The following is a 10,797-nucleotide window of genomic DNA, read 5'->3' as shown; positions in this document are numbered from 1 at the left end:
CAAGCATTCTAGTCAGAGCGTTCTGTTGCCATGGTGACCTGGGGGTCACTTCCGGTATTCTCCCCTTAGGGTTTCTCTTCTCCCGCATCTTCCACCCTCCACCGCCCCCATCCCTTGACTCTGGATTCACTATAGCAACCGCCTGTAGCGTTCCGGAAGTGGGACTCGGAGCCCGGCTCTGAGAGCCTTGCTGGGCAGCAGCAGAGGTGGAGGCAGCGCAAGGAACCATGGATCAGGTACAAAGGATTGTGACTCGCGAGGTGAGAGGCCCGACGCCTGGCGTAGTGGCGATGGTGAGTACGAGACGTGTAGATCCTGGAACCGTTCGATGACAACCCCGTTTTACAGATAGGGGTCTGCCTCACAGCTGATAAGTGGCAATGCCCCTAAAGTAAAACCCCAGCTCCCCTGACTCCTAGGGTCAGTGCAACCGGCCTGGGGCCACCCTGCCACCCAAAGTATTAGACAGCTTTTAAGTGGATGGAGGCTGGATGTGGAAAAAGAAATACCTGAAGTTCTGCTTCAAACTTTTAGGTAAGTCACTTAACCTCTTTTGGTCTCAGATTCCTTTACTCTAAAATGGGGATAATAGCATCTATTTCATATGATTGTTGTGGGAAATCAAACAAAGTAATATCCTTTTATTTATCTTTGCCAATCTGTTGAGTGTGAGGAGGAAATTCAGAGTTGTTATAATTGCCAGTTCTCTTTTTATTAGTATTTTTGAAGTGTTTCCCCCAAATGATTACTGATGTTTTGCATTTCTTTTGAGACTGGTTTTCTTTCAGTTTCCTTTATCTCATCTTTGATTTTTGGAATTTTTGTCTTTGTATTAATCAGCTTTAATTTTTTTTTAAATTTCTAGGTTTCTTTCTTTTTTAAAGTTACAGGCTCAATTCACTGATCTATTCCTTTTAATCAAGAATAATTCTAGGAGGGAGCATCCAGGTGGCTCTATGGATTGAAAGCCAGGACCAGAGATGGGAGGTTGTTCAAATGTGGTCTCAGATATTTCTTAGCTGTGTAACCTGGGCAATTATTTATTGTCCCATTGCCTAGCCCTGCCTTGAACCCAATGCACAATATTGAATCTAAGATTGAAAGTAAAGTTTTTTTTTTTTAATTAAAAATTGAAGAACATATTCCAGGAAAAATACTGGGAGGAGGCAGAACAGCAACTTGCAAAGAATTCTCTTTTAAGAGACAATGTTTAATATTTGGAGTTAGAAGAAATCAGATTAACATGTTCCTATAAAGGGAATATTGTATAATTGAAAAAGAAATGGATTTGGGTTAAAGTCCTGCCTTTATTGCTTACAAGTTGTGTGACTTTGGACAAGTCACTTAATTCTTTGGGCCTCAGCTTATCAATTCAGTGAAGGAGCTGTACTATATATAGCTCCTGAGGACCCTAACCACTCTAAATTCATATCTTATGATCCTCTATCTGGTCAGAAACCCATCAGTTGTGATTACTTTGTTAATCCAACCATGTAGTTCAATGATTTATAGACAGAAAAGGTGCCAAGGCTTAGGAAGAGAATCAAAAGATACTGGAAACATAACTCCTAGCACCCATTCTGAACATGCCAATCCAGCACTGGTAAGCTGAGTAGGAGAAGCAGGGAAAAGGTTTGGAGAAGGTTGCTATGGTTTTGTAGTGATTCCAGTTTGAATGTGCAGTCAGAAATATGTATGCTGCTGGGAAAGAGATAGAATTAAAGCCACTAAAACTACCATATTGTTATGCCTACTCACATCATTTTATCTCACATATTGGCAAATGCCTAATAAATATAAAAGTTTAATGCTCATTTACTTTGTGAGCAAATGGTAAAATCCTAGATTTGTACCTAGTACCTTTGGAATTATTCTTATCAGTCACAGCAGCTACCTACCAAAGGAAAATTATACTACTTACTTTCATGGCAACTTTTCGTAGTAAAAGATTTGGAGATTCTTTTCTAGGGCCCTTAGAATCATAAGATTTTTGAATTAGGAGTCCTGTTTAGAAGCATTTTATCTGAATAATTCCTCATCATCACTCTTTAGGAGAAATTATTCCAATAATTCCTATGTTTAAGGAAAATTACTTTGGCAGCTGTCTGGAGAATGGATTGAAGTGGTAAGGCCTTCTAGGTGAAAGATGATGAAGGCTCACTAGCTTCCTCCTCTGAACATAGTTCCTAACACCAGAAGCTATACTTTGATTACTATTTTGTATTACTTTTATTTTTGTTAAGAAACCAATTGGTGTTTAGCAACTAGACAAATTTTAGTTTTGGATATTATATAGTAATATAATATCATGAGAATAAAATTGTAGTGATTAACAAGTAATGAAAAAATATTTGGATAATAAAGTATTTGTCGTTGTATCTCCAGTACAGTCAAATCAATCAGACAATCAGCAAGTATTTATTAAATTTTTATTATGTGCCAGACTCTGGGTATGCAAATATAAATAATCATGTAAACACAATCCCTGCTTGTAATGAGTTTATATTCTAATAGAATAGACAATACATACACATGAACATATGTAACTCATAAACATAAACTTGGGGCAGTTAAGTGGCACAGTGGCTAGAGTGCCAGGCCTGGAGTCAAGAAGATCTGTTCATATCTGGCCTCAGAAACTTACTAGCTGTGTGACTCTAACAAATCACTTAGCCCTGTTTGCCTCAGTTTCCTTATCCATCAAATGAGCTGGAGAAGGAAATGACAAGCTACTCCAGTATCTTTAGTAAGAAAACCCCAAATGGGATCATGAAGAATTGAACAAGACTGAAATGACCAAACAACAACAAAATAAACACTTAATAAATGCAAATTATGTACAAAGTAGTTAAATACAAGATCATTTGAGCAGGAGAATACTAACTTTTGCAGGGAGAAGGGTTATAAAATGGCACCTGAGCAGCATCTTAAAGAGAGAGAGATATTCAGTGAGATAGAAGTAAGGAGAAGGTAGATTCTAGACCTGGGAGACAGTTGGTGCAAAGGCCTGGAGACAGGAAATTTAGTGTAATATATAAGGAGTAGAGAGAAGATTGTAGCTGAATTATAGATTTTGGATCTGAAAAGCAAGGCTGGAATCAGATTATGTACGACTTTAAAAGGTAAAGAACAAAGTTTATATTGTATACTAGAGGCAAAGGAAGCCAAAAAACTTGGTTGAGTAGGAGGTGTTATACAGTCATCTCTGTGTTTAAGGAAAATTACTTTGGCAGTTATAAGGAAAATGGATTGAAGTGGTGAGGCCCTCTAACCTAAAGGTGATGAGAGCCAATGGACTTCCTTTTCTGAACATAGTTCCTAGTACACCAGAAGCTACATAATAAATTCATCACTTAACCTTGGGGGAAAAAAACAACCCAAGTTTGCATAGGAAAGTGGACATCAGAAGGGTTATACTTAGTGAGTCACTGTAAAGTGATGGAAATAGAGTTATCTGAAATCAGAGGCTATTTGGATGGGTGTGGCTCATTGCCCTCTTGTCTGTGGAAAGATGAAACTGCCCATAAATGAAATGAAATACCCATTATCCTCAAATTGTTCCTTAATATATTAATCATGTTAGAACAAATTTGCATTTTCAAAGCAAGTGTTATAGTAGAACTGACTATTACCCAATGGCAGCTAGAACTATAGAAAATTGCCATACTATAAAACAGAAAAGGGAACAAAAATCAGAGGTAAAAAGGAAAGTATGATTCCCTGGTCTGATTTTTCCTTCGATCATAGGAAGAGGGGAGGCATAATGAAAGCTAAACAAAGGTACTTATAAAAACCAGGCACAGAGAAGTCCAACTTCTGGGTTTATCAAACAGCCACTTTCCCACCCCCCAAATAAGTCCTCTCTCTTGGCATAGATCAGGGGTCCCAAAACTATGGCCCATGGGCCACATGTGGCCCCCTGAGGCCATTTGTCTGCCCCCCACCACACTTCCAGAAGAGGCATCTCTTTCAATGGTGATCAGTGAGAGGAGCACTGTAGGTGGTGGCACTGAAAAGTGTGGCGTCGCTAAGTGTGGCATTGCTCAAGTACAGAACTACTTCCGGTGACATAATCCTTTGTGTGGTGCCTTGTTCTGAGAGTAACTGAATGAGAACGAGGTGCCACACAAAGGATTATGTGGCTGCACAATGGAAGATGTCAGCATGGTGAGCAGCGATCTAGGGGAGGGGATTCTGCACTATGCATACTGCTGCCCGGTATAGTGGTGGTGGTGATGGGTCTGTGCAAGATGTGACAGGTCCATCACAGCCAGCACTGCAGCCTCTGCTATCCCAGGCAGCAGTAATACAGATTTGTTCATAGTTTTTTTTTTTCTTTCTAGTTTGGCCCTCCAACAGTCTGAGGGACAGTGAACTGGCACCCTGTGTAAAAAGTTTAGGAACCCATGGCATAGATCCTTATCAATCCCACAGAAATTGTTGGTCTCCTTGACCTTGTGCTTCTTTGCCCTGTGCAGTGGCTCCTTAGTAATTTCTTCTTTTGAAATTAGACACAAATATTAAAGTTCCATAATACTTAACAATAAATGACAGGTTTTCATTGTCTAAAGTACGTAATGACAGGAAGTCAGTGGGCTCCAATAAATGTAGTTTTTAGGGTAACAGATTTCTAAACACACATTCCCTCCTAACATCTGGTGGAAGACTGGTCTCTCCAATGGATCTTGTAAACATAAACAACTTTTAAATTACAATAATTTGGGGATAAAAGGAAAAGAGAACAAAACAAATGACTGCTAGGCACATTGACAAAAAGCCAATAAGGGGGCAGTCCCCTTTGCCATAAGAGTATAGATACCAAACAAATGCACTCAACCTCACACAGCTCAAATCACCACATCCCAAAGTTCATTCTGGATCTTCTGGAGCAGTGTGTGGTTTGTGAAGGCATCTTCATGGCACCTTCTCCAAACAGTTCACTTTCTGGATTCTGAGAGGTAGCATGTTTCTTATCCTAAAATTACTCTCAAAAAGAATTTAAATTTAGTATTTTAGAATAATAACACATCCCCTCCTGAGGAGGATGGTGATAAACACAGGGATCACCTAGGGGTACATGGCTCAGTTATGAGGTATATGAATCAATTGGCAAAAGAAAATCAAAAACATTTTTTAAAAATCCAAATAAAAGAGAAAAAATAACTTCTGGATGAAATATAGAATATCAAAGTCTTATGTGTAAAAATTCCAAGTAAAGGAAAATAAACCTATAACAGGTCCTTGAAGCAGGGCCCAATTAAAGTGATTTATGTAATTATGCACTTACCAGTAGCCAGGACCACAGAAAGTTTGCCACACTATGAAAGCAGAAGAGGGATTAAATTATGGGAGTCAGGAAGGCAGCCAAAGTGAGGTGCTTGTTATAATGTAGGACAAGGAAGCCTTGCCTCTGACATATGTCAAACAGCCACAACCTCAAACCCCAAACAAGTTCAAGTCCTCTTGTCTTGACATACCTGGATTGGTTTGGTCTTTTTTGACCTTGTGCTCCTTGGCACTGTATAATGGCTCTTTTGTGCCCTTCTCCTGGAATCAGATACAAGCATTAAGCAAAGTCCCATAACTTTTTAACAATTAATGGCATTATTTTTATAGTCTAAAGCTTTTTGGGTATGTATTGACATTAGGGTAAAGGTATTTTAAACTTATATTACTGCAAAATCTAAATAGTTAAAGAAAAATCTTCTCAATACTAGTGGCATGTGCTTCAAATACAAAAAGGAGAGAAAAAATAAAACTCAAATACTATATTGCACATGCAAGGAAAAACAATAATAATAAAATGGTTTTTTAAAACTAAAAATATATAGCTTACAATCGAGACACACAGTGTCATCCAAGGAAAGGTAGAATACAAAGGTTTCTCACCCAAAGAATGAGATCCATTTTATTTTTAATTTGGCCATGAATCACTGTATAAGTGCAAATAATTTTCACAAAGTAACAGTTTTTTATAAAGAACAGTAGTACAATAGATAATGCACATTCAAGAAGTATCAAAATCCCCAAAGTTATAATAGCCCATTCAATTACAATAGCAAACAAACCCACTATCATATTTCACATGAGTTGCTGTGTGACATTTGGAAATTTTCTAAAAATTAAAAAAAAACCTATGAATTCATAGATACTTATTTTTCAGGTATAGTAAATCTTTCAACCTTGGTTGAGATATTTGGGCCTTTAGAAAGACACAAACCTCTGTATTGTGATGCTGGGTCTAAAAACATCACCAAGAATCTAGATCATTATGGTAGAAGGGTAGAGTAAGCTGAAGGGGAGATGCTCCCTCTTGGGAGCCATCCAGGAGTACCACACTCTGGGAACAGCTTTCCAGCTCCTCTGGTATGAGACTATTATGTCTCATTCATTACATTTTTACAAATGTGGAGGTGGGGATTATAATAGTGCTATTCACTTCAGCTACCAAATGGACCCTTTATGTCTTGTTATAAATAACTCAGAGGCAAATGATTAGTCAGAGGTATTGAGGGGAAAAAAACAAGATATCTAAAAAAAATCATGTCTGAATATCCCTTAAAATCAATTTGAGATATTTATCTCATTAAATTCTCCAAATGTTATTAACAAGGTTGATGGAGCCCCTCCATCATTTATGTGATAATTTAACAAAAGCAAAAATGGAAGAAAAGGCTGTTTTTATGGGCTTTTACAATGATATTTCTTCAGTGGTCATAGGGGAAAGGTAACAGAATATATCTGCTACACATGGTATATGTATATACATGGTAGATTAAAATGATTCAGTGTAACAGAGTAGTGTTGATCAGATTACTTTATGAACTTAAAAAACAAAATTAAATCTTAAGGCAGACAATTAGCAAAATACAATAAGATACAGAGACTTTCATAAAACAATGGAGTCTGAAAAGGTTTAAAATTTTCACCTCTAGACTCTTTAAAGTTCCTTTCCTATCCATTTAGTTTCCTTTTGTCACATCTCTGGGATCTCCCATAGTGATGGAGAATTCCTCACAGAACATGGTGTAGAGGAATCCTAAATTGGATGTATCTTAGAAACTGAGCAGGCCCAAATGGCAAGGTGTTGTAGAGAGATTAATTTCTCCCCTGGATTTCAGGCAAAATAATAGCAAGGACCAGTGCACCCAGAAATGGTAGAAAGAAAAAGCATCTGAAAACTGGGAGCTGTTTGAAATAGGCCGTGTACTGCTCTTTCATAGAGTGAGCCATGCTTGTAATTTTACTTCCTGTTTGGAAGAGTAACCTTCCTTCCCCTTCCCACTTGGGGTAAAATTCTGGGGAGCGGTTTCCTTCCCCTATCACATGGACAGGGAGTTAGGAGGCTAATTATTACCTAAGGAAAACACACCCCAGTTTTTGCCTAGAGAGCAGCTCCAAGGACTCCCAGCTTGTGTGTTTTAAAGATGCAGTAGCAGCAACCAGTACAGAGGTGAACAGGATCAGGAGCAAGCAGGATCAGGAAGATCAGGAGGATCAAGAGTGGATGGCTTGGACAACCCAGGAGGCTGGATTGGCAGCAGCAAAGCCAGAGGCAGCAGCAAGGAATGCTGGCTCAAGCAGATGAGCTAGAGAAGTAGTTTATCTCTTCTCCTCCAAGAATCCCCAGCTAAGTCCCTCAAACTAAAGCAGCCAGGCCAGGAGGGCTGCTGGCAGAAAATGGGAAAGAAAAACTGGCAGGAGCAGGGCAGCAGCTCCAAAGAGAGTTCAGAGTTCTCTTGTAGTTCAAGGCTGGGTGTGGGGGTGTGGGGGTGGCAAAAAGCCATGGCAGGAGAAATGTGGCTTTGCAAAATTTATCTAGGCTTTAAAAATTGAGAATTCTTTCTCCATCTTCAGTGGTTGCCATCATTGTAAAAATTAAAACTAATCTCAAATAATTTAAAATATTATATTTTAAGAGAATTATTAATGATCATTAGAAATAAAGGAATAAAAAGGTAACAAAATAAAAACCACATGCTCATGGCTAATTAACCTGTTCAAAACCATGCTCCACCAGAGTCGGAACCCAGGAAGCAAGGCACGATACCAGGAACCCCACCCAATATATTCCCATCTACAGGAAGTATGTAATGACAGGAAGTCAGTGGGCTCCCAGGAAATGTAGTTTTTAGGGTAACAGATTTCTAATCACACATTCTCTTCCCACATACCACCAGAAATCTTGATTCCTTTGGTCATATCCTTGGCCAATCCTCTGAATATATCTCTGGTCATCCCTCTGGTCATTGTGACCATTTCTCTGTGGTGCCCCACAGTAATTAGATTCCTTGAGGGTTTTATGGTCTAAATTATAATTTACCCCATTACAATCATTGATTCTGTTGGAGGATCTATTATTTTTTTTCAGTTTCTGTTTTTCTTTCTGTAATTCATAGCTATATGACCTTGCTTCCCATAAAAATAGCATGTTATTGGTTACCTCATAGAGTTCTTTAAAGGAACTATGATCTTGGCCTCTCTTTCAACTCTTTTTCTTGTTTCTCTAATTTGGCTTTTTACTTCTCTTGTCTTTCCAATTCAGCTTTTCCCCCTTTCTCATTTTTCTAATTCCTCGTCAGCTTTCTCTCTTTCTTGCCTCTGACAGCTTTCAAAAACATATACTTATATACTGCTGTCCTCTTTAATTGTTCTATGTCCATGTTAGGCAATTATTCAGACAATATTCCTTACCATCTCAAGAACAGTGATTTGAAAAATTATTCCTTATGATTCTAGAGTCTATACCTCTGGAGACATCCAGGCCAATAGATCAACATTTTTGTCATAAAACTGAAATAGTCTCTCATCCTTTTCCTGCCTAACATGATCAAATTTAGTACAATCCCTTGGCCTTTCAGAGTGAGCTTTCATTTCCTTTAACAAAGTGTTCCTAGCCTCACATAAATGCACATAATCTTCAGCTTCATTAAAATTCCATTGGAGATTTTCCAATAGCCAATGTACTGCATCATTTTGGGATCCTTTCACAATGGAAAGGATCATGTTCCTCTCACCTTCCATTGAGCATGAAGCAATTCTGTAATGTCTGTACAACTTGAGTTATAAGTCCTAAATATACTTTCAAACTTTTTATTCACCACCATAGGTTCCTCATCAAAGAGTTTTCTCAATATATTATGGAGGAAAAGGTATATGATGCCTAGTATTTACTAAATTCCCTCGTATGTCATAAGTGGGAACATCCCTTAGGGGGAAGAGACAGGTATTGGACTTGTCTGTGGTTCCTGGTGCTTGGCTTATTGTTTGAGTGGAGACTGGGCATAATGTCCATGGTATGGTGGAGGAAGGAGGAGGAGAGGTAGAGAGAGATTGGGCAGGGGGAGAGGGGTTTGGCAGGGGAGAGAGAGGGAGAGGCAAGACAAAGGGGAGGAGAGGGGAGGCTAGGCAGGGAGGGGGAGGAGAGGAAGAGGGAGAAATAGAGGAAAAAGCTGGGTGAGGGGGAAGAGAAGCTAGATGGGAGGAGGGGTAGGGGGTGTAGAGGCTCAGCAGTAGGGAGGAAAAATCTAGGCAAGGAAAGAGAGAGAAGGAGGGCAGGGCAAGGCATAGACTAGGCAAGGCAAGAGCAAGGGTGGCCAAGGCAAGGGTCAGATGGTAAGGGGTGGGGTAGAGAGATGGCATCAAAGGTAGGCTAGGAGGGAAGGAGGTGGGTGGGATGGGAAGTGGAAGGGGTATGGTAGAGGGAGATGCCAAAGGATTCAAGTCAGGATGGCATGGATCAAGAGAAGGAGGAGCCTCATGGCAGGCAGGTTGGGAAGAAGCCAGGATACCATTTTTTTTCAGATTTAAAGGAGAGGGTTTTGGTAGTACTAGGCTTGGTTGAACTGTCAAGGTGATATGCCCCGAGCTGCCAGTAGGAATATTCTCTGGAATTCTTGCTGCCAATGACCAGTTTCATTTCTTTTAGAATCTCAAAGTCAAAAGAGCCAAAGCACAGCCACGTAAAGGACTTTAACATCCAGGCTCACATAGCCTTTTTGTCTCCTTGACATCTAAGCCTCCTTAGGAAAGCCAGGTTCATCTCAGCTGTTTAGTAATTTATGCAGTGGGGACATTGTCTGTCTTTCTCTGATTTGTTGAAATATTTCCCATAATGTAAAAAGGACTTAGTTGATTATCTGTTCAGAAGCTACTGCTTTTGTCCCTCAAGTTAGAAAAATCCCTAGTCTTTCTTCCCTATCTGTTTGAGACTTCTCCTATGGCTGCTGCTGCTGAGGAAGAGAAAACGCCAACTTAGGTAGGGGGATGGTTAGAGTTTTGGACCCAGGAGCAGCTGTATGGCACTGGGGCTAGGGCCCAGGGGGGAGCTCTATGAAATCAAATAGTTAAAGAATCCCAAAACATTTCCAAAACTCTAAGAAAAAATAGAGACACAACTTGCTTTAAGTTTATTTTTAAAAGCATCAAAACTGGACTTTGGTATTAGGGTTAAATAAGAAATCAATGCAAGGCAATAAAAGTTTTGAAATGATGGTACTGAATTGGTATATCCAATTAATTTTATGTATTTACTTATTCATTATTTACTTTATCAGTTATTGTTATTGTTACTTAATTTTATTTTATTAATTTGGTTTGGTTTGATTTGATTTTTTAAAATTATATTTAAATGTATTTATTATTTTATATTTATTTTCCTTTCATTTTATTTTATTTATATATTTTTTAATTGCCTGCAGTTTTACTGTTAGCCAGTAGATGGTGATGCGCTGGCCTGTGGACTCCTTGGCGTGGGGGCAAGGACTAGGGGGCAGGGCTAGGGAGACAATCCTGAGC

At 39.1% G+C, this 10,797-nt stretch overlaps 1 protein-coding gene across 2 annotated transcripts in view; it reads left to right on the top strand.

Moving 5' to 3' along the window:
- Positions 1–44: 44 nt before the first annotated feature.
- The window catches only part of CFAP53 (cilia and flagella associated protein 53), a 59,158-nt gene continuing 48,405 nt past the window's right edge, over positions 45–10,797 (top strand). Inside the window, exon 1 of one of the 2 annotated variants that reach the window (XM_001372813.5) lies at positions 45–293. In XM_001372813.5, coding sequence (XP_001372850.2) covers positions 228–293 — 66 coding nt within the window. In that variant the 5' untranslated portion in view covers positions 45–227. Of the gene's footprint in view, positions 294–331; positions 535–10,797 lie in introns of those variants that run through there. The other variant, XM_007486669.3, reaches the window with a different exon arrangement.

Source organism: Monodelphis domestica, chromosome 3 (genome assembly GCF_027887165.1).
Source record: "Monodelphis domestica isolate mMonDom1 chromosome 3, mMonDom1.pri, whole genome shotgun sequence".
NCBI lineage: Eukaryota > Metazoa > Chordata > Mammalia > Didelphimorphia > Didelphidae > Monodelphis > Monodelphis domestica.
The sequence above is the reverse complement of the archived record's forward strand: the minus strand, read 5'-3'. Positions and strand labels throughout refer to the sequence as shown.